This window comes from Erpetoichthys calabaricus, chromosome 12 (genome assembly GCF_900747795.2).
Source record: "Erpetoichthys calabaricus chromosome 12, fErpCal1.3, whole genome shotgun sequence".
In the NCBI taxonomy this organism is placed as follows: Eukaryota; Metazoa; Chordata; class Cladistia; order Polypteriformes; family Polypteridae; genus Erpetoichthys; species Erpetoichthys calabaricus.
In genome coordinates, this window is record NC_041405.2 from 132,646,868 (window position 1) to 132,671,491 (window position 24,624).

At 44.7% G+C, this 24,624-nt stretch overlaps 2 protein-coding genes across 2 annotated transcripts in view; one reads left to right on the plus strand and one right to left on the minus strand.

Annotated features, from left to right (window-relative positions):
* The window catches only part of yjefn3 (YjeF N-terminal domain containing 3), a 58,932-nt gene extending 36,207 nt beyond the window's left edge, over positions 1 to 22,725 (minus strand). Inside the window, exon 1 of the mRNA XM_028816243.2 lies at positions 22,562 to 22,725. Coding sequence (XP_028672076.1) covers positions 22,562 to 22,623 — 62 coding nt within the window. The 5' untranslated portion in view covers positions 22,624 to 22,725. The remainder of the gene's footprint in view (positions 1 to 22,561) is intronic.
* Positions 1 to 24,624, plus strand: part of armc6 (armadillo repeat containing 6) — a 494,113-nt gene that overhangs the window by 269,247 nt on the left and 200,242 nt on the right. The gene's annotated exons all lie outside the window — the stretch shown is intronic.

Sequence of the window (24,624 nt, forward strand, 5' to 3'; positions counted from 1 at the left end):
CACAATCACCATGCAGCCTGATGGAGCTCGAGCAGCTTTACAAAGGGCAAGAGAGAGCTGTGCATCCCGACTACAGGCTGTCATCTGTCAGTCCAGACTTGGGGCGGTGAATACTTACAGTATGTGACCAGTTATTGTGTGGTTAATATTTATAATTAATTCAGACCAACTTGGAGAGATCAGTTTTCACTTTAACATTAAAGAGTCTTTTCTGTTGACTGGCATCAAAAAAGTCAAATTAAATCCATTGTGATTCAATGGTGTATAACAATAAAAAGTGAAAACTTCCAATGGGGTATTGCAGGCTCCTTATAAAATGTTATTCTTTCATGTACCCTTTCCACTTGTTATTATTGTGTTTTATCATTTTTATTTCCTTTTTATTGTACATTCTTGATTTTGGTTTCATTATTACACTGGAGGGGTGCCACAGTGGCCTTACAACAAGGGGGACAGGATTCAAGTCCCAGGTCCTCCCCATGTCCATGTGGCTCTCCCCTGAGTGCTCCAATTTCCTGTTACGTTCCAAAGATGTGTAGGTTAGGTGGATTGGTGATACTAAACTGGCACTAATGAGTGTGTGTGTGTGTGTGTGCGTGTGTGCGCGTGTGTGTGTATGTTCACCCTCTGATGGACTGGTGCACTGTCTAGAGATTGCTCCTGCCTTGCGCTTGATGCTTGCCGGGATTGGCTCCAGCTTCCCCAAACCATGCTCAGAATAAGCAGGTTTGGAAGATGGAAGGATGAATTACTACACTGTGAGAAAGTGTTATTATTATTATTATTATTATTATTATTATTATTATATTCTGCAGAAAAATATTTCTTGAGCTCTGCTCATAGAGATGCTGCTAAGGCCCTTTCTAGCATCAGGGACACTGACTGGTTGATGGTGATAAAACAATATTATCTTAAAGTAACAAAAGGTGTTTCCACACACTGACATTTTGAGACCCCTTCCCAACCGTTGGACCCTGGACACACTGTAGCACCACAACCACCCATCTACTCAACCCTGGGACTATTGAATTGCAGCCCACCAAAAACCTTCCGCTCTCCTAATGTCTGCGTACCCCAACAGCACCTCAGCCAACTGCTGCCTTCATTGTGGATTTGTTTGCTAAAGGATTCTTTAATACAAGCTAAGTATACAATTATAATTTGTGCCGGAACTGATTGGTGGTGATCTTGTGATTATTTTGTGGTTGGGAGGTGGTCCTGGTGCATTTCTCAGCATTGGACCCGGTCCAGCTGTAGAGCTAACAATGAAGAATATCCCTGTGGCACCAGGCAATGGCAACAATCAACCCCTGGATGGGCTGCCAGTCTATCACTGGGCACACCAAATCAGAAGGGGGTGATTTAGGGTTGCCAGTAGTTGAGGACCCAGAAAGAGTTCACTCAGACACGACAAGAACATGCAAACTCCACACAGATGAAGACCAGACTGGGATTTTTTCCAGTGTTCCTGGAGCTGGGAGTTGACAGCACTGACCACAACTTCATCCGGGACAATCAGGAGAAAAGGAACTAGAAAGGGAATCCGGCACAGTAAGAAAAAGGAATGATTTGGGAACACATAAAAGACACATAAAGAAGGTAATTTGTGACAAGAGAGGAGTCTGAACTGGATGAGGTCTAACAAAGATGGAGCAGTTAGACATGAAGAAAAACGAGAAAAGCAGAAAGCACATGTAAGAATGGTACTGAACAAGAGAAGAAGACAAGCAAGAAGCAAAGTCAGCAGTAAGAGGACAGAAATGAAAAGGACTGCAAAAGTGGAAAGAAATGGCAGAACCTTCAAAACAAAGAATGGGAAGAAGACAAAGAAGAGGAGTGGGGTGAGAAATGCAAGTGGTGGAAACAAGAAGAGAACTGAGGGAAAGGAAAAATGGCTGAAAGTGGAGGGGAGACGTGAGAGGAGATAAAAGAGCAGTAAAGCAGGAGGGAGAAGAGCGGCGAGAAGAAGACAAATGAGAGTGAAAGCTTGTGACATAATAAAGGAGACCAGGAGGACGAGGAGGAAGAGGGAACAAGCAGCAAATGCAATGCAGACAGGATGAGAGCCGCATCAGCTGCCTGGCCTCGGGCTAATTTATGGCCTGCGGTGGACTGACGCCTAATTTGGTTGCCATTAGCAACTCCACTGGTATGCCAGACGGCCCGATCGGGGCCAGACCTGCACGCCGCGGATGTGCCGCTTGTGTTTCGCAGCGGGCAGCTGCCTGCCCAGCGAAGCTGTTGCCTAGTAAACCGAGTGAAACAACATGAGCCTGGCCATCTGAAGCAGGGCCTCTCTGTGACCTCCTCCATTTCTGAGAAAGGAAAAACCCTGTGGAAATAACGTCTCTGTTCCCTCCTGCACAGCCATGTGTCCCCCTGGGTGGCCCCCCACGCTGCACTTGCCAGTCACCCTCAGAGGCCCGTCTTCACCACATTGTGAGCTGTCGCGTGTAAAGCCAATTATCCGACCTTGAGCTCTCTGACCACCTCCTGCTTTGATTGTTACTGTCCAGTATATAAGAGCCCCCTGCCACACTGGCACAGGACTTGGGAACAGTGGAAAGATGGCGCAAAGTCTGACTGGAGTAAGAGGCACTAAGAAAGATGAAGTGATGTCCCCGGATGCCTGCTTAGCGTCTGGCCGCACTTCTGCTTCTGATCACTCACAGCCGCCTGCCCATAAAAGGAGACACAGAAGTGGCTGGGATTAGCGGGCCGACCAGCAGGACTTCAAGCACTATCAGCTCCATTTTCACAATCCTGTTGATGCCATCCATGAAGGCCAACACAGCGTTCAGCCAGCATGCCAATCAATAAAGATGACAAACACAAAAATCTCAGTGTCATAACTTTTACAGAAACTGGAAGACCAAGGGGGGGGGGATTTGTAGAACGGATGACTTGGCAGCAATGCCCTGTCTTACTAGGGCACAGCAACTCTTGGCCTGCTGCATTGGTACATTGGCAGTAGAAGTGACTAATACTTGGCATTTTCTGTTGAAATTGGCATTTGGTGCAGCATGTGGCCCACATAAGGAGCAGACGTGCCACTCCTCTTATGAACAGATTGTTTTGAAAAACCACTGGATGGCATAAAATCAAGGCACACATTGGGCAGCAGATGCCATGCAGTGAATTGACTCCTCATCCCAGAGATGTCTTCGACAAGTAGCTGACCACTCACCTCATTAAAATCTGATCTGCCAGTCTAAGTGTCTGTTATAGGTGGCTGAGCTGGGGACAAAAATGTGCCCATGGGAAAGTGGCATTTCTAGCAGCATAAGATAACGTTGGTTGAGTAAAGACTCAGCTCTCTTCTTTATATCTGGTTATTATTATTTCTAGTAGCCCAAGCAGGATCAACCAGTGGTCCCCAGTTGGTGATGTTCGCATAGTGTGTCTAGTGGTTAAGGTTTTAGACCTCAGACCCTGTGGTTTTGGGTTCAAATCCCATTACTGGCACTGTGAGACCACAAGAAAGTCACTTCAGCTGTCTGTGATCCATTTGCAAAAACAAAAGAAATGTTACCAGTGTTGTATGTCGCCTTGGATAAAGATGTCAACCAAATAACAATAATAATAACAATAATAATAATCATAATAATAACCCAGACTACAATTGGCACAAGGAGAGTATGTGCCATGTCTACAAACTGCTTCTACCACTTGATTATATTTCACTGATAAAATATCTAAATATTAGACCTAGCACTCTGGACATCGTCTGTTGAAGTCATTTAGATAACGCTATCATGAATCTAACTAGCCAAAGCTACTGAAGTAACATGGACTGCCCTGACGCCTTACTCGCTGTAGATAGCTGGCACTACCAAATTAAACATCCCAACTGCAGCAGCCTTCTCAGAAGACCTTCAGACTGCACTCTGATTTGCTGGCATCACCATGATCCCAGCTGAATTCTGCCTGTTCTGGAAGGTTTCATCCCGAGATGCCTCCTTTGGGTTTCCCACTCCCACGATCACAGTGATGAAGCTTGTTGCCGGCTAGACGTATGCGCCCCCAGGTGGTTATTCTTCTACAACGGACTCAACTGCCTGTAATAAAAAAATGTTAACCAACCACCTGACCCTGTGAGTTATGTGAGTCTTGTCTCTTTAAACGAGTTGAAAATCAAAGAAACAATATGTTCAGGTTACCGTGGAAACGCGGAAAGGAAGTAAAGGAGGGCGGAGCCGTGCTGGAAAGGAAAGGCGCTCTCTGGCTTTCAAAAGTTGAGAAATTTGAGCGAGTCGATGCCGTAGGTCCTCGCACAGTCCGCTTCTCCGTCCTTTGCCAGTTTTCCTTAAAATCTCTTTTAAAAAACACAAGAATTGCGTATTTGTTCGCTTTAAGACCGCAGTAGTTACCTTTACGTTGGACCCGCCATTTAAGTTTTCATCTTGACAAGAACGTCCTCTGCCCAACGCTCACGAAACTCCGCCCTCTCTGGATCACCATGTGTCGGGCACAATAAGGTGTAAGGAAATCAGGTGGCACTCTGCCAATAGGCTGATGAAAAGGGGGGCAGCGATTCAGGGAGGTGGCCGACAAAACTGCCACCTAGTTGACAGCAGGCAATGATTGCGAGCGTGTGGACAGGGGAATGGGTGTGTGTGTGTGCGTGTGCGTGAGTGTGTATGTGCACATACGTGGGTGTCGACATATTACCGTTTTGTTTGCCCATGTTCGTGTCACTAAGAGTGAGATTCCCCACTGACCCTGTGGGGCACTGGTATTAGTGTGGCGTTAAAGCTTTGGACTGCAAACCCCGAAGTTCTGGGTCCAAATCTCGCTACTTAAAGTATGACAATGAGCAAGTCACTTCACCTGCCTGTTATAAGTTGCCTTGGATAATGGCGTCAGCCAAATAATAATGATTGGTCATTTGTACTGCCTCTGCCCGGGAGTTGAGACTCACTTGTCGTCGGCCCTTCACAATGTGCAAGTGGGCCGCTTGGCTTGTTCGGATCAGTAACCTCATCGACGCGTTTCTCTGTCATCGTGTTGACTTTAGGAGACAATTCAGCCAGCCTCCATCTCCGAAAGCTGGAGCGATGCCCGTCGGAGTTGACTTCTAATCACAGGGAAGACTCCGCTGCCCTTTTCTGTCGCCCCCGACTCGATAATGAATGGCGGTTGCATTCTTTTCCTTTTTTTCAGACTTCAGCAGTCGGGGAATGAGCTGTCACTCGGCTCGAAGATGGCATGTCCTATTGCTTCAGACTTTTTAATCACCTCTCTGCGCCTCCATCCCCCACCCACCGACCGCTTTCAAGCAAATGTAATTTCCTCCTCCGATTCCCAGACAAAGCCGTGCCTTCTGGAGAAGGACTGACACAACGGTACTGTGCTGCTATGGCTGCATATGGCTTCCAAATATGGATAAATGTCGCTTCATATGTTCATAACATAGAGAGAACTGAAAGGCGCTATATGATAGATAGATAGATAGATAGATAGATAGATAGATAGATAGATAGATAGATAGATAGATAGATAGATAGATCTGAAAGGCACTATATAACAGATAGATAGATAGATAGATAGATAGATAGATAGATAGATAGATAGATAGATAGATAGATCTGAAAGGCACTATATAACAGATAGATAGATAGATAGATAGATAGATAGATAGATAGATAGATAGATAGATAGATAGAACTGAAAGGCACTATATAATAGATAGATAGATAGATAGATAGATAGATAGATAGATAGATAGATAGATAGATAGATAGATAGAACTGAAAGGCACTATATAATAGATAGATAGATAGATCTGAAAGGCACTATATAACAGATAGATAGATAGATAGATAGATAGATAGATAGATAGATAGATAGATAGATAGATAGATAGATAGATAGATCTGAAAGGCACTATATAACAGATAGATAGATAGATAGATAGATAGATAGATAGATAGATAGATAGAGATAGAACTGAAAGGCACTATATAATAGATAGATAGATAGATAGATAGAACTGAAAGGCACTATATAATAGATAGATAGATAGATAGATAGATAGATAGATAGATAGATAGATAGATAGATAGATCTGAAAGGCACTATATAACAGATAGATAGATAGATAGATAGATAGATAGATAGATAGATAGATAGATAGATAGATAGATAGATAGATAGATAGATAGAATTGAAAGGCACTGAATAGTAAATAGATACGCATTGGTGGTATACTGCTTAACATAGTGCCTTCCACGGGTTTGATTCCTGACCAACACAGCGAGTCTGTCCAATATAAAAGGGTGTGCAAATTTGGAACCTTTACTTTCACAGACATACATGATGGCATAGTGGTTATGACTTTGGCCCTCAAACTCTGAGGTTTTGGGTTCAAGTTCTGGCACTTGGTGACCATCAGCATGTCACTTCACCTGTATATTCTCCAACTGGGAAAAACAAAAAAATGTTACCAGTCATATCTCAAAGGTCGTAAGTTGCCTTGGATGGTGTTTGCCAAATAAATAATAATAGTTGGATGCATTGTAAGGTAATATATTTTTCCTTTGTTTTAAGTGGAATCACTATTGCCAGACCAGTACATGGAAATGTGGGACACAATAGAGATGGGGTCGTCTTAACATAATGGCACAACAGGCACTGGCCGGTGGCCCCAGAAGCACGGGGGCCACAATGTTTCTTATGCCTATGTATGTTTCAGTTTTGCTTTCATAACAGGTGCCCAAGTGCACTAGTTTGCCCGGGGGGCTATGATGCTAGTAAGACAGCCCTGGAGAGAGGAGAATGAAATATGGAGGGTCTGGATACACTACAGTCAATTTACAATATGAGAATGTCAAGGAGGGCAATGTCTGTTTACAGAAGTGGCTCAGAAAATTACATGCTTGACAGGTGCCATTTCCAAACACGCTTAGGAATTGGGCTGTATTACCAAGTTTTATTTTTTTTACTTTTTTTTTTTCATTCCAATGTTTTCAAAGAAAAAGAAATAAGATTGTCTCATATTATTGAACTATTTAAATAATAAACATCTTCTGTTCCTATCTACTTAAACTATCAGCTTATCAGGTGAGTTAAAATGATGGTGACCATGTAGTTAAAATCTCACCCAGGTAGCTCCAGTAACATATTAATTTTGTGTAGGTTATTGAAATAATTTAACAAGCATAATTTAATGATACAATTCAGTGATATTGAAGATAGATCGATAGTGATATGATTCCTGTTTATTCCTCCCTCGCTAACATATGTAAATGATGTAGCCTAACTATCTAATCAATGTCTGACCTCAGAGGGCTTTCTCACTGAGTGATGGACTGAGGAGGATGTTTTTAGCTTGTCAAGAGCGAATGTTATAGATGGTGAGCAATAGAGAACAATATTTGCCAAGTTTTAACGCAAGTCTAAATGTGTGCCCATTTGGGAGATGACTATACACGAGTGTGAATGTAATCAGCCTTTGGCAATGCATTCAAGGGCTGCAGTTCTGTTGCTGTTTTAATGTTTTATTTTATTTTATAGTATCTATGTCTCCCTATGCTCCACCAATTTCAGAATAATTGTTTTTATCTTTGTTGTAGACTGTTGCAGATGTTTTATAAGAACTTTTAGATTAGTTTTTTTCTATGGTACTTATTCATTAATATTCTTACGTAATCTTGTTTTTTTCCTTTCTTGTAACTTTTTCATTGACATCTTGTGAAGCACTTTGAGCTATATTCTTTGTATAAAAACATTCTGTAGAAATAAATGTTGCTGTTGTTCTAGACTATGATTTTTAGCCCATGCCATCTACCCCCATGGGATTCAGAAGACCACCTGTAATACTGATGACTCCTGTAGGTCATCAGATGTTAACACCAGACATAATAATATTAAACAATATAATCGGGTTAATGAGACTCGGACTGTCACGTGTTTGTAAGTCATAGTCTGTGTAATTTTAAAAAATGCCCCCCCACCCAATTTTGTCCTGGAAAACTGCCTGCTTTTCCTGATCGGCGGAGTCGAGCCTGTGTGCTCATGACGATGCCATGATCTTTTTTGAGCTCTACTATCCTATCAGCACACCTACACTAACAGGGCACAAGCACATACTTTCACATCTATAAATATAACAGCAGGTTATGTCACTTGCAGAAATGCTCAGATGATTCTGCACTAATGGGATGGACTGACAAGATGGATGAGACAGAGTACAGTGCGAGAACTGTCCTCAAATTAACATCAGCCAAACCAAGAACTGCTTATTCACTTTTACCACACCAAAGACACCCCATGTCTGGTCACATTTCAGGGAGTGGATGACGAGGTGGTCCACTTCTACAAGCCATGGGAGGGGGGGGTCCATATCAATGACAGGCTGAACTGGTCTAGTACCACAGAGGAACTACAGAAGAAAGGGCAGAGCAGGCTCTTTTTACTTAAGAAGCATGCATATATTTAAAGTGGATAATGACATTCTTCACAAGTTCTACAATTCTGTCATGGTCAGTGCAATTTTCTGTGCTGTGGTGTGCTGGGCTGGTAACATTACTTCAAAAGAGGACCACCAAATCAACATACTGATTAAGACGGCAGACTTACTTATGGGAAGAACTCTTGAAGCACTGGAGGTCATAGCAAAGGACAGAATGAAGAGAAAACTGAGTGTCATTATGAACAATGCTGCACATCCTCTCTGTGACACACTGACACTGAAGACTGTCAGGTAAATGACTCTTTCAGCACAAGTTTGTCCAGAAACAGCAATTCTCCTGTATAGTGCCTCCCTGTGACTGGGACTGCTCTCTTGTGTTTAGCCAAATCAGATGTTGTTTATTTTTTTACGTTTCTGTAATTCTTGTGTGGGCTTGAGGGGGGTTGTTATATATAAAATATGTGTTATATAGGAAGTTATATTTCTATATTTCTTGAACCTTTGTAAAAAGCTAAATTTATCCCTTGAGTCAAATAAAGAAATCTATCTATCTATCTATCTATCTATCTATCTATCTATCTATCTATCTATCTATCTATCTATCTATCTATCTGCCTTCAGAATGTATTCAGACCCATTTTGCTAAAATCATTTAAATTCATATTTTCCTCTTCAAGCAACACTCAGTACCCCAGAATGAAAAAGTAAAAACAGGATTTTAGGAATTTTTCTGATGTATTACAAGTAAAAAACTGAAATTGCCCACTGACCCAAGTATTCAGACCCCTTGCTATGACCTTTGGAATGTGTTTTCAGGTGCATCCCTTTCCATTGATGTGTCTCCTCCTTGTTTGGAGTCACCTGTGGCAAATTCAGTTGATTGGACCTGACTAGGAAAGGCACACACCTGTCTATAGAAGGCCTCAACCCAGTGGCGTAGCTGGGGGGGGGCAAGGGGGGACATCTGTCCCCGGGCGCAGCATCCAGGGGGTGCCGAATTGATGTTCCCCATTGCATTTTGGCAAACAGGAGGGGGCGCAAAATCTTCAGTTGTCCCCGGGCGCTGAAAACCCTAGCTACGCCTCTGCCTCAACCAAGCCATGAGGTCAAAGGAATCGCCTGCAGATCTTAGAAACAGGATTGAGTTGAGGGGTCCAGAACTTCAGAGAGCTATACAAATTCCTGCAGCATTGAAGGTCCCAAGAGCACAATAGCCTACATAATTCTTAAATGGAAAAACTTTGGAATTATTATGACTCTTCCCAGAGCTGGCCTGGCCAAAGGGAGCAACCAAGGGAGAAGGGTCTTTGTAAGAGAGGTGACCGAGAACCTGATGGTCATTCTAGCTGATCTCCAAAGAAACTGTGGAGATTGGAGAAACTTGGAGAAAGACAACCACCACTGCAAAACTTCAGTGAAATGGGGTTTATGGCAGAGTGGCTAGAGGACACATGAAACTCCACTTAGAGTTAGAAAGAAGGCATTAAATAGACTCTTAGATTGCGAGAAACAAGATTGTCTGGTCTAATGAAACCAAGATTCAACTGTGTGGCCTCAATTCTAAGTATTATGTCTGAAGGAAACCAAGCATTGCTCATCACCTACCCAATACCATTTCAATGCTAAAGCATGGTGGTAGGGTTGCTTTCAAGCAGGGAATGGTGAGCTACAAAAGGATGAGGGAAAACCTAATGAAGAGAGATCCATAATGAATACCTGCTTCAAAGTGCTCAGGACCTCAGAATGGGCTGAAGGTTCACCTTCCAACAGGACAATGACCAGAAGAACAACACAGGATTTGCTTAGGGGCAATTCTGGGAATGTTCTCAAGTGTCCCAGCCAGGACCTGGACTTGACCTCATTTGGACATCTCCAGAGACACCTGAAAATAACTGTCCACCAACGCTCTCCACCCAACCTGACAGAGCTTGAGAGGATCTGCAAGGAAGAAAATCCCCAAATCCAGGTGTGTAAAGCTTGTCGTGTCAGACCCAAGAAGACTCCAGGCCTTAAAGGGGATTCTACAAAGTACCCAGTAAAGGGTCTCAATGCTTGTGCCAATGTGTTATTTATATAATTTTTAATACATCTGCAAAACTTCCTAAAATCCTGTTTTCACCTTTTCATTCTCGGGCTATTGAGTGTAGTTTTGCTGAAGGAAAAGTTTAATTTTAGGCTGCGACATAGTATAATGTGAAACAAGTGAAAGAGTCTGAATACTTTCTGAAGGCTATCTGTCTGAAACGTATGGAGAGCGGTGGCCTTGTGGGGGCGCTCTAAGCGAATTTCTGTCCGTCTAGTATCTGATCGCGATCATTCGCCTGTAAAAGATCGATTGATTGTCATTTCACCTCACCACCACATAAGCGGCTCACATTAATAGAATTCAGAAATCTTGTAAAAGGTGCTACACTCATTTAAACCCTGGGGAGAGGACGTTTAAATGCCTCTGCCCACGGGGACCGGCTTCCCGGCCGGACATGCCACACCGTTGCCGCTGACGCGAAGCTAGCTAATCCACAGCCTTTCGCCTGTCGCGCGCACCTGCTGGCAAAGCCCAATTTTAGCAGGAAGCCATGGGCTGCGCAAAGCCCCCTCAGCCTGGTCAAATTAAATATGAATGGCGTGTTCACGCCACCTGGCAGCCTGCCACGCTGCATGGTATGAGAAGGGATGGCCTGGGGAGATGTGACCTCAGGTGATGTCTTCACCCTCCAGGATCCATCCGGCTGACGTGAATCTTTTGGCTGGGAGTTTGGAGATGGAGGAGGAGGAGGTGAGGCGACGAAGAAGCCAGCAAATCAATTCGCAATTGAAAGCTCGATACTTTCTTCGCGCTTCTCCAATAAGAATGTTTCTAAAATTTAATTAAACGTTGCAGCCAGCGAGGGCTTCCCAGCAACTCGGCAGTGTAGCCCCCGCTCTATATCGCTCTCTCTCACTCACACACACACACACGCGCGCGCGCTCATTTCAGCACGCACCGCCTCCCGATTCTCCAATTTATTAAGACTGTCCACAGCAAAATTTTAATCATCTCGAATTTAGGTGAATATATCCGTGAAGCGCATGAAGAGAGGAAGCTAATCCGTAATCTAATTGCAGTTCTCTAATCCGCAAACGAAAAGAAAATCCAAGTAGGCGCAGAGAAACTCTGATTACAGCGGATTTGGAGAAAAGTACCGGCTGTCCAGTGCTTCGCGGGTGAATCACCAATCACAGACACCCCTAACCTCCCCCCGCCGCCGCCTGCTCAGCTCAGGAGGGCAGAGCAGTGCCATGGGGGCATCACTGAGAGTGGGCAACAAGACGGGCGCCGACAGTCTAACTCCTCCAAAGCACTCAAGATAAAGGCTCTGCAAATGCGCGCTCACCCACGTCTCATGACTTCATAGAGAAGGGCCACCCCAGTTAGGCCCGGAGACCAGTGGATGGTAGCGAGGCGCCTGGGTGGACACGCAAGAGGAGAGACATACAGTGAGAGAGAGAGAGAGAGAGCATGGAGAGAAAGGGGGGTGCAGTGGGATACTCGAGGGGGTACGGCCACAGCAAGTGGGCTTTAAAATGAGAAAGGGCGGAGCTCGGCTGGGGGCTCAGAGGCACTTGTCAATCTTTGATTAATTTAATAAAAACTTTGAATTAGCATAAGCCGCTCTGATTGGGAGTGTTCATAAGAAATGTGTTGATTTATTTCATGAGGTTAAAGTACATAATAAAAAAGAAATAGCTGCATCACATATTTCAAATATTAAATTGCGTGTTTCAGTTTAAATGTTAAAAATCTAAAAATTTCCAATTTTAATAGAAATTAGTCACTTTCACCCTGTGATAGAGGTCCATAGAGGATTAAACCCCTAGTAAATGTTCAAAAATCAAAAACAACATCATATTCATAATCGCTGACCTTGAAATTCTCTAAAACGGTACCCCATAGATTAGAAATTAGTCGCTTTCAACCTTCTGGGAGTGGCTCTTAGATGTCTAGGACCACCAGTAAAGAATTAAATTTAAAAAATATCATCATGTCCGTGATCAGCAACCTTGAAATACCATTCATCGACACGTCTGTATTACCGATCCCCATTTTTTCCACGTTTTGTGAAACTTTAACTCTTCGTGTCCCATTGAGAAGTGAACCCCGAGGGTCGGTTGATGTGGCAGGTACAATCTTAAGTTCTTCTGATTCTTCTGATCGTGACCCCAACTCTTTATCATAACGGTGTAGTTTTTTTTTTTTTTTGCATAAAACATAGCCAAAAATGGTCTAAAAGTGAGTGTTTTGGGGTATAGACTGCCAAAAATAAGAGCGGGAGACCCCGAAAAGCTCGACGTCTTGCATAACCAGATATCAAGACGAACAGTGTTACATCCGGGGGTTTTCTCGCACCGGTGAATCGGAGGGTGCTGAACATTTAACGTTCCTAAGTAATTGTTATGGACTCAATTATCTGAGCTGTGGTGACGTTTTCTGGGGGAGGCGCTATACAAACTCAGATCGATAAAGTGACAGTATTGCGGGAATGTGTCGCAGTGATTAGCGTCTCCCATTTTGTTTCAGGACTCGAACACGGCGTGAGGTTTGCGCAGGCGCCATCTTATTCCAGTGAATTTGCAGCAGGTAAACCCCCGAACCCCTCAAATGTTGAAAGACGAGAATATTTAGTGAGCCCGCCCAGTGTGGACATGTGTGCCGTCTCCTTCAGGGCTAACTACTTCAACTCCGTGTGACCGTGGCATTATGTGGAAAGCTTTGTTTAGTTGGGACGATTTGTATTGTGCTGGAAAAGGCGCTATATAGAGTAAAGATTTGCGTCTTCACCGAGAGAAGTGGCAAAAACAGAAAAGCACAATGGTAAGGAATGAAAGTTGAAAATGCTGGGATACAACAAATGTGCGTTTGGGATGCGAGGTTGCGAATTGCAAGGGGCTTTATGAAATAAGGATCATCTGATTGTGAAAGGCACACGTTTGCGAGTCACATACCTAGTTATCTAAGGTGGTTGGGCATTTTTGTGAGGTCTTTTAAACTCCTTGTGATTGTACTCTTTGCAAAAGGTGCCATATAAAGTAAAGAAGGACTGACTAGAACAGACAGCAGTAGGATGCAGTGAAGGACTGGGCGCTCAGGGACTGCTAACGGAGAAATGTGCAGTGTGGCTGAAATGACCTTTTTATCATATCTGTAATATGCCATAGGTTGGCATAGACAGATGGTGTGGTGTAAGACTGAGGCTGTGGGTTCAGATCCCACTACTGACATCACTCTGCGGCCCTTAGCAAGTTTCTTCACCTGCCTGTGCTCCAAATTGGGAAAGCTAAAGTAACCACTGGATAAAGGTGTCAGCCAAATAATATACAAGATGTGAAATGAAAAGTCTGACTGCATTATGGGGAAGTTTGCAAAGCATCTGGGAAAAGTGTGATCAATAATACCAGCATTCTAGACTGAAAACAAAGGTGAGCAATTGCTTTGGTCAATTTGATCCCGGTGTCTATCAGATGGCACTGTAAAGGGCACTACACACTAAAAGTATTAAATGATTGAGAGAGGAAGAACTTGACATGCATTCGGACTCTCACAAGAATTGGGATCTGGAGTGGTTTTTGTAGCACTGCCCTCAACATTTACTGAAGTCTTGTGTGGTTTAAAAATGCCCCATGAAATCCAAGTTGATTGTCTAAGGTGTGCAGTCGATTCTGTGCTGATTAACTCCTCACCCTAGGCAGCTTTTCATGCGACTGTCATTTCACCTCACCACCACATAAAGCGGCTCACATTAATAGAATTCAGAAATCTTGTAAAAGGCGCTACACTCATTTAAACCCTGGGGAGAGGACGTTTAAACGCCTCTGCCCACGGGGACCAGCTTCCCGGCAGGACATGCCACACCGTACACTCCATTGTACACTCCACACAAGGCCTGTCATATTACAGGGTGCCTGGAGCCAATTTGGGTAGCATCAGATGGAGGGTAGGAACTGACAGTCCTGGACTGGGCACTACTTTGTTCAGCTATTGGCCTAGTGGTTAAGGCTTTGGACTTCAAACTCTGAGGCTGTGGGTTCAAATCCCACCACTGATAATGTGTGACCATGAGCAAGTCACTTGACCTCCCTGTGAGCAAACTGGAAAGACAAAAGAAATGTAACCAATTGTTATCATAGATGATGTAAGTCGCTTTGGATAAAGGCATCAGCCAAATAAGTAAATATATAATTCTCCATTGGGGACAAATAAAGTATAATCTAGCATGTGGTGGGTGCGTCAATGTGCTGTATCAGAACATGCTCTCAACTTCTCCTCCTCCTATCTACCTATCTAAAAAAACTGAGAATGCTGCTCAGCATCAGCTGTCCTAACATATTAGAAAAGAACTTGGTTGTGGTAAGAAAGACTGAATACTCCTCTGCCATTGCCATGGTCAACCACCAGATCTCTGGCCTTGGCATCACTGGGCCTGCACTCAGGTGTTTCGAGTCCTACCTCTTGGGCAGATCCTACCGTGTGTCCTGGCATGAAGAGATGTCAAGGGTATGTCAGGCAAGCATGGAGGTGCCCTAAGGACTGGTGCTGGGCCCTCTCCTCCTCTCACTATACACCTGCTCAATATCATCATGTCCCACAGTTTAACAAATACGTGCTATCATAAGAATGTAAGAAGTCTGGCAAACGAGCAGAGACCATTCAGTCCATCCAGCCCATTTGTTTAGCTAATAGATAAGTTGTCCTAATACTGTAGTTCCTCCAGATTTTTTTTTAAAGTTTGTCAAGATTTCTGCTTCATCCCCATGTCTCGGTAGTTTGTTCCAGAGTCCCACAACTCTTTGTATTTGTACGTGATGCACCCTTCAGCCGAAAGAATGTTGCTGGATCTGCTTTATCAATGCCTTTGAGAATTTTAAAGACCTGGATTAGGCCTCCATGCAGTGACCTCTGCCTGAGACTAACCAGGTTTAATTCTCTGAGTCTGTCACAGTAGGACATGTCCTTAAGTCCTGGGATATGCACTTGGTTGCTTCCCTCTGCACAGTTTCAAGTGCTGCTGTCCTGACGATATGCAGCTGTACTTGTCATTCCCTTTAGAGGACCACATGCTATCAACTAGAATCTCTGCATGTCTCACTGATACTGCAACTTGGATGGAGGAGCACCATCACTAGCTCAACCTGGCAAAGAGGAACCTTCCTGTTATCTCAGCTTGTCTGTCTATTCAGCACCACATCTCTGTTCAGCTTGGTTTAATACATCTAACACCCGCCTAGTCTTCACGCAATTTTGGGGTGGTGCTTGATGCCCAGCTGTCCTTCACTGACCACGTCACAACCGTCTTTTGGTTGTGCAGATTCACTCCACACAACATTCGCAGGATCAGATCGTATCTGACGGAGTGTGAAGCACAACTCCTAGTTCACACTTTGGTCTTGTCACATCTGGACTGCTGGCATTCTCTGTTGGCAGGAGCTCTGGCATGTGCCACCAGGCCACTGGTGATGATACAAAATACAGTGGTGTGTCTGGTGTTCAACCAGCCAAGGTGGGCACATGTCATTCCTCTTTTCAGATCACTATGTTGGCTCCCTGCAGCGGCATGTATTAAGTTCAAATCAGTGATGCTTGCCTTCAGAGTAGTCAATGGGTCAGCACCAATGTGCATGGAGACACTTGTGAGGTCCTCTGTTCCTTCTCGACCACTCAGGTCTGCTCTGCGTGACATTAAACCCACTTATCATGTGTTCACTCCTAGCTGGTGAAATGGACTGCCCATCTCCATCTGAAATTCTGACTAAGCATTTAAAGTCCCTCTTGTTTGGTGAACTTCTGTTTAACTGGCTTTGCTAAGTTTTTGTCATGAATTGTAACTCGCTGGCATTTCTGAGCTCTTCACTTGTGATTGTCAATTTTGTACCCTTGTCCTCTAACTCTTGTTCCCAAACCTAATGTTTACTTGATTATTTGGATCTGTTTTGTAAGTTGCTTTGGATAAAAGCATCTGCTAAGCAAAAAAATAATGTAAATGTGGGAAAAGATAACTGGCACCACGGCTAGGTCTGCAGAAGCTCATCTTGGAAGCACTAAATGATAGACGGAACGATTTGTGTTTGTCACTCACCCAGGTCCAAGCCCCCACAGACAGGAGAGGTGCCCACTGGGCATTACTCTGTGAGCTCTTCATACTGAAGGAGGCTGTGAAGAAGGAGAGCTGCTGGCGACCACGTAATTGGATCATCTGGTCAATCTGCTCTCAGCTCAGGCTCGGGCCATCTTGGGTTCACATTCTGCCGCAGTCATTTCAAACACAGCACTTTGCTCAGGCCTTATGGCTCTGCTCAGATGAGGCTGCTTGGTGTGCAGAGGATGCCAACGAATTCAGGACCCCAGCGCTCCCAGCAGGGGCTGGATTAACTCGTGCGGAAATAATCACTTGGGTCGCTCGAAGCTTGATGTACAAAATGTCTTTAGTAAGCCGTGGCTGCGGGCCACGGGGCGCAGCTTCCCGCGAGGTGAAGTCTCAGGCCAGCTGCCTCGCGACATTTCCGCACGCCGCGATGATGCAAGTGGATGCCTGACATGCGATACAAACCCCCGAACGCTGACAGCTCGGAAAGGACGACGATTGTCTCGAGGACCGATCGATGCAAAACATCTTGAGGGATTCCGGCAAGCTAAAGTAGCCGATTTTTTAAAAGTAATTCTATTTTTGTTTTTTTCCCCTTGCAGGGTATGGTTTGTACACCCTGAACTGGCCTATGCCTGTTTTAATGATGGATGGTAATATTTTTGTTTTTGAGCCCTGCCAAGCCTGCAATAACTTGGCTGTGACTTGGGGGCCGTGGAGAATTATAAACCTTCTGCTACTACTTCGGCTCTTCTCAATTCGACCTCTTAGCTGTCTTTAAAAATGGTACTCACTCCCCCGCACAGCCGTTTGCCATGTCCTTGTCAGGTCTGACGAACTCTTCACAAAGGCGGCACAGTAAAGCGCCTACGAGCAACCACTCCACGGCACTCAAATTTGGAGCCTAACGATCGGCGTGTGCTATTTAAAATGTGTCTGCTCGAAGCCCATATGGAGCCCTCCTAGTGATGTGTTCCCATTGGTTGTCCAGAGCGCCTGCCCCTTCAGTTACCAAATAGCCCCTCGGTGGCTATTGCGGGTATCCTAAACATCTGGAAAAGTCCGAAGCGCATGAGCCGCTCGAGTTATAAACGGAGCTCCTTCGTTGACCATAAGCGAGCATTCAGTACTGCTGGAGTTTCGATATGGAGGGAGGGTGATATGGACCCCCCTCAGATGAGTTACATAAACGGCGCCCCTCCGTGTCCAAAGGTGTATTGAGTACTATTAAACTTAACTTTGAATAACAAGATTGTGTGGGTGATAATGATGGGGGTGATGGGGGGGGGGGGGTTCCTCTTTTTGGATGAATTACATAAAAGCCACTCCTTGGTGTTCAGTACTATTAGACTTTGTGGACAGGGCACAATGGCAGCATAGGGCACCACGATATTTCTGATGCTTCCAGTATGTATGTTTCTGTTTTGCAATCAAAACAGGGGCCCGGCGCACTACTTTGCCTGGGGGCCAGTGATGCTGTTAAGACGGCCCTGTTTGTAGAGCGGTGGGGTGGGGATGGGGGTTACCCTTCAACAATGGCACCCCTTGAGTAACGGCACCCTAAGTGGCCGCCTCTACTGCCTAATGGATTGAATGACTCTGCTGCCACCACCGAAGGAGCTAAAGCAGAAAACAGCATCCGTCTGGATCAGTGCTGTGGTCTTAGCCTGCCGGGGGGTGGGGTGGGGGGCTAGCAGTGCACACATACACTTAAATGAAAATGCTGGGTCTTTAATGGCACGTTGTGTGGTTCACTGTAGAGACACTGCTTGACAAAGAACCATTTCATTCCAGGAAGAGCTCTTTGCATACAGAATTGGTTCTTTGGGCTTTGAAAAGGTTCCTAATCTGTGGATGACACAGCAATCTTTAATGATCTAGCAGGAGACAAACAGAACAAGGTAACCTGTAGGTACCTTGCGTTATTCTATGCACTGAGAGACCTGTCTGGCATTTCACACATCTGTTAGTGTCTATTTATTATTATTCATAGAGCCGTCAGATCCCAATAAATAAAGCATTCTTCTAAAACCTTCATTTGCATAGTTCTTTCGGGAACCAGAAGTGGTTCCCCTATGGCATCACTCTGAAGAGCTGCTTTGGCACAGTTAATTTTAACAGTGTTTTTGATCAGACACACGTAACATTCACGATGAGGTGTGCTATACACCACTGGAAACCCCTTCCTTCCAGACTCGTAATGATCTCGGGCAAATTCATCAAAATAATCCAATTGCTTCCCTTTCAGATACCGTATTTACATTACATAACATTCTTAAACCCGAGAGTCCTTTTTAAATCATGACCACCTGCTATTTCACAAATCTGACATGATCCAATCAGTCCATCCATTTTCATAATCTGATCGTTCAGGGCAGCATCATGGGGAAGATGGAGCCTATCCCAGCAAGCATCAGGTGCAAAGGCAGGAACAACAAATATTATTTATGGAACCTGTTACAGATCTATATGAATTGAAAGTTCTTTCTGGAACCTTCATGTGAATCATTTTTTTAGGACACAGTCCCAACAGCCCAGGACAGCAGGGACCGCTCATCCACACATCAACATAGGGGCCAATTTGGAATGACAAACTAACACATCTTCAGGGATATGAGAGGAAATCTACCTCAGACGTGAAAAACATGGAAATGCCACAGAGACAACGTCAAGGGAGGGAATCAAAAGGAAGATGTGAACCGGTGACCCTAAGCACTGCACTGTCATGCCACCCCCTTCTGTTTTTTCTAATGAAATATATTTAAATTCTGCTGTCTACACCCTTAATAATGAAAAAAGTTGCCAAAGTGGTTCCTCAGAGCAATTTCATAGCGGAGCCATTTATGGTTCCCTAAAGAATCATCCACATGAAGAAAACTTCCATGAATAATGTTTAATATGGACTGGTGCCACGTCCAGAGATTTTTCCTGCATTGAACCCAATGCTTGCTGGGATGGTCTCCAGCTTCCCCTGCAACTCAGTCATGGAAGAGCAGGTCAAGAAATTGGATAGATGGATGGCTGGATGTCTAGATGGTAGCAGATTTGTGAAATATCCAGATTCTTAATTTTAAAAGGACTGTCATTGCATACAATCACAGCGGCTAAGTTCAGGTGTTCTTGATCGGTTGTCTCTTGCTAGGTAGCGTTGAAGGTTTCTGTTTTGTTCACATAGAAGTCTTTTCAAATCCTAAAGAACTGAGAACCCATTGCAGAATGAAATGGCGCTTTGTCGAGTAATGGAGCTACGAGGAACCACACAAGTCAGTGACGTGCCATTGAAGAACCGTTAATTTTAAGAGTGTGTGGTGGTGTAAGTGAAGGGCACCTGTGTGGGCACATGTGTGTGTGTGTGTGTGTGTGTGTGTGTGTGTGTGTGTTCCTACTGAAGTTTTTTTAAGGTCATACGTATATGAGAATTTTTTAGGGAACCTAAATGAGCACCTGATGGCCATGCCTGCGCAAATCAGACAAGATGTCTCACACTCCTGGCCCTGAGCTATAATCAGCTATAACACTGAACTCTTTTTTAGACTTCATTAGTACTGCTGCCTGCAAAATAGGGGCCTGTCCTGTCTGACAGCGGCTGACACGAAGCTGCTCTGCTAAGAGACGTGCGGGGGAATCACAGACATAATGAGGGGGTCACTGGGACAGGAGCTGACAAGCAAAGTGCTACCCGTCCCTGTGAATGAGTGCTATCCTCCCATTAGGTACCTTCAAGCACTGTCATTTAGCTTCTTAGCGCTCAGTGGCGCATTGTTGAAAATGCCAGCGGGCAGTGAGCTGGCACGTGCCTCCTGCTGCCCAGCTGCCAACACACACTTCCCATGCCTCTCATCTGCATTGTGTAATAATGTCAGTGGATTATGTCGAGCTGAGAAAGGCAAGTCTTCCTGATACTGAGGCGAGTCTCTGATGGTCTGTGTCTGTGTGAGTCCAGATGTGGGTGTCTGTTAGGTCTATGCATGCGTCGGCAATTGTTAGACCAGGATAGGGAGCACCGCTAGTTCTGTAGGAGGAGGAAGAGGAGGAATCTCTGAAGTTCTTCACGATTGGAAATGTAGAGCGGGGACAAGTCCTTGAGGATGTGAGTGTGTGGCATGTTTGAGTCAGAATATGAGGGGTGAATCTATGAAGGCCTTTTCTCTTCACACAATACCAGGACGATTACAGCCAACTCTGTATTTCTCCTAATGTGAACAGAATAACTGCTAAGGCCTGTCTGATTCATGTTCTGCGATCGCTGGGTGTGTGGAAGCCCCTTTGTCTCTCTCATGTTCAGTGTCAAGTACGTCTGTGAAGCTCCATTTTGTCTCTCTAACATCAAGAGTGCTAACTGGGATTAAGGTGTCAGTTTTAGTTTCATCATTATATCTAGAAAACATATAGAAGGTTTATGTCTGCCGCTGCGGTGGGTTGGCACCCTGCCCAGGATTGGTTCCTGCCTTGTGCCCTGTGTTGGCTGGGATTGGCTCCAGCAGCCCCACGTGACCCTGTGTTCGGATTCAGCGGGTTGGAAAATGGATGGATGGATGTATGCCTGCCAGTCCTCCTGTCTGCTTAATGTGCCGGTGATACCTTAAAGGTTTGGCTGTTAACTGCATGACCGGAGACTGAAGAAATGGTAGGTTTGATTACCTGCTTTATTTCAGAAGCCATGGACTCCTTGAAGTCTAATTTACCTGTCGTATGTCAGGATGTCTCATGAATGGGGTGGTTGTGACTGAAGGTCCATCCACCTGTCTGCCTACCTTCATGTTCAAAGTCAGCTAACTGTATGAACAATTGTCTTACAAATCGTGGTGAGAGAATCAACTTATTATTTTACTTAATGTTGGGGCCCGGTCAGTTTGCCCACTTTAATCCCAAAAAATGCATCTTGACTCATAATTTATGAGACTGGGAAGGTCCAGTTGTCTGAGAATGGCTGTGTCTTATTTTCGGAGGAAATCAAAGATTAAAGCAAACGGGTGTCTGCCAGCTACAGCATATCTCTCTGTGCACACAACACATTGTGTGAGTTGGCAGGGAAAATAAACTGCAGAAATAAACTGCCCACCTCACCATACAAACTGTATTATGTGAGCTGCTGAGCCCACCCTATTTGTGCCCACTGGGCGTACAACCTCAGCCATGTTATCAATCTGTGGAGGGTGGTGCTCCTTTGTTAGCTAACAATTGTGAGACACTATAGTAGCGCACTGCTTAGCTTCTGGTTATTCTGAAGAAAGCTATGCCAGACAAGCTGGGGCTCACATCTGTATCTTTAGGGCACCGGTCCCTGGCATAAAACCTCACCCTGCACAGTTCAGATTACCTACAGCAGCAAACATCCCAATCCATGTGACACAGCAAATGTGTGAGTGCCACACTAAGGAAAAAAGAAGACGAAAAGGTGGAGCTGGCTGGCTGGACAGATAAGGACAGCACAAACACGGAGATGAACTGTGGCTATCAAAGGTGCTTTCAGCATCTTCATTGCAGACACCCAGTGGAGCTCCCTGCAGACATGTGCTCCAGTGGGCATGCAACTCTGGAATGTACAGACAAGACAATCGCGCACATCTCATGACATGCCGACACAGTCGCGCCGTCGCATCTTCCAGAGGCCCCTGATAATTACACATTTTATCGCGAACATCTCCCTTTATATAGATGGCCTGGAAAACGGAGCTCCCAACGTCTCTAAGCACCCTGGAACAATGACAAGGTGCAACAAGCTTTTAGCATGTGTGGCACCACATCTCAATCTTCCCTTTCTTGGTGGTCTGTCAGTGGACAACCCCCGTGTACCTGTGTGGTAAATATCACCCCCCCCCCCCCAAACGCCCCCATTACACACACACACACACACACTGCCCCGCCCCTCTTCACACTGCGTTTGCCTCCACCTCGTCGTTCATCTCGTTTCACACTTGTGACGGCAGTAACTGACAGAGGGAGACAAAAGTTAGTGAAGATGCCAAGAATGACACCAGCGCTGAGTTGACTCTCAGACTGTGATAAGCCCGACGGTCTCGAGACCCACCTGAGGTAGCGCAAGGGCTCCACTTGCTCGGGTTCCGGCTCCGGCACAGAGCTTGGATTCATTGCGACCTCCAGACGAGATGCTCAAGAAGAGCAGAAGCTGCAAATGCCTCGCCGGCTCTCCGCCTCCCGCTCTGCGCTCCCCCGCCGCTCCCGCTCTATCTCTCTCTCCCTCTCTCTCTCTCTTCACTCCGCCACACTCACTCGCGCGCGCGCGCGCACCCGCACCCGCCCCCTCCCTCTCTCTCTCTCTCTCTCTCTCTCTCTCTCACTCTTCTGGACGATTCAGCTGAGCGGAGGGGCAAACTCAGGGCTGCCAACTGAAAAGAACGTAACTTCAAAACAAAAATGGAGAGCGAAGTGAGAATTTAAAGAATGGGAGGCATTCCTCTCTCTTGCTATAGAAGATGAGAAATATGAGGAGTGAAATTCGCAGGTACTGCGCCTTTAAAAAGTATTCACCTCTTACAAAATTTCACATTATATTGTTACACAACATTGAATCACAGTGGATTTAATTTGGCTTTTATGACACTGATCAACCGAAAAACCTGAAGTGAAATCAGATCTCTGCAAAGTGGTCTAAATCAACTATAAACATAAAACACACAATAATTGATCACGTAAGTATTCACCCCCATCAAGTCAGTATTGAGTAGATGTGCCTTTGACAGCCATGACACCCTTCAGTCTGTGTGCCCAGAGCCCTCATTTATAAAGCTTGCACACAATAAGAAAAAAGAGAAATGTGTGCACACAACTTCCAGCACAAACGTCGAGATTTATATAAAGAACATTTGTCGGGGGCACGGCAACTATGACTCATACGTGCACAACATTTGGGGGAAACCGGGAAATTACAACTCCCCCTAATCCCATCAAGCAGGGGAATGAAGGCCAACCAGCTAAATGACGACTCGTGTATAATAATTTATATCGTAGAGCCGTTATAATGTGTGATGATGTGACAAACATAATAAATATATAAAAAATCTTGAATGCAGGTGGAGGGGAGGGTCTCGATGTGTCAGGTGGAAGGCTTCTCTACCAGCCAATAGGGTTCTAAGCATCATGAGGCTCATTAGCATGCTCCTTATATGGATGTCTCAGAATGGCGCTTGAGGTGTATTTACAAGGTGATTGTGACTTATAAAGGGTGCATTGTGTAGAAATGTGCATACGCCTGGCTTTATAAATCTAATTTTTTTGGCATATGCATTTTCCTTTTTTTGGATAACGGGTGGATGGATGGATGGATGGATGGATGGCCTGCACTTATTTTTACACTCAAATCCATGCAAAGTTTTTAATTGTGGCCACTGGGAAACAACTGGCTGCCCCCGTGATGATTTAGGGCTGTAATATTACGTGATCAGTGTTTCTGTGTTTTGTATTTAGAATTAATTTAGACCACTTTGCAGAGATCTGTTTTCACATTGACATTAAAGAGTCTTTTTCTGCTGATCAATGCCAAAAAAAGCCAAATTAAATCCACTGTCATTCAACATTGTAGAATAATAAAATGTGAAAGTGTCAAAGGGGGTGACGCAGCGAGCGACTCCTTATCCAAGTTAGTGGCTACTCGCTGAAAAGTCTTGAGTTTAGTGTAGTGTAAGTTTTCTGAAAATCAAACTTGTGGTGGTGTTTCTGACTACAACTTTGATTTATGTTCTGGTATTGAAGGCCTTTTTAATGGTTTTGACGTGACATGTTTCATACTTAAATTTCATTATCTGACTTATCATTCTCTGCCCCAGTGCACTTGCCACTTTCCTCTTAGTAATATAAAGGATATGGAAGCTGAAGAATAAAACCAAAGAGACATCTCTTTGGGACAGTGAGAGAATAAGATAGGGAGTTTGTCCTTCACACACCTTGTCTTGATGTTCAGGTGGATGGTTGTCTCTCTCTCTCTCTCTCTCTCTCTCTCTCTCTCTCTCTCTCTCTCTCTCTCTCCCTCAAATGCATCATGGGGGATTCCGGGCCTCGTGATGTCACACATAGAATTGAAAACTACTCTGATAATGGACAGCCTGTCCCACAAACTTTCACCAGTCCCAAAGG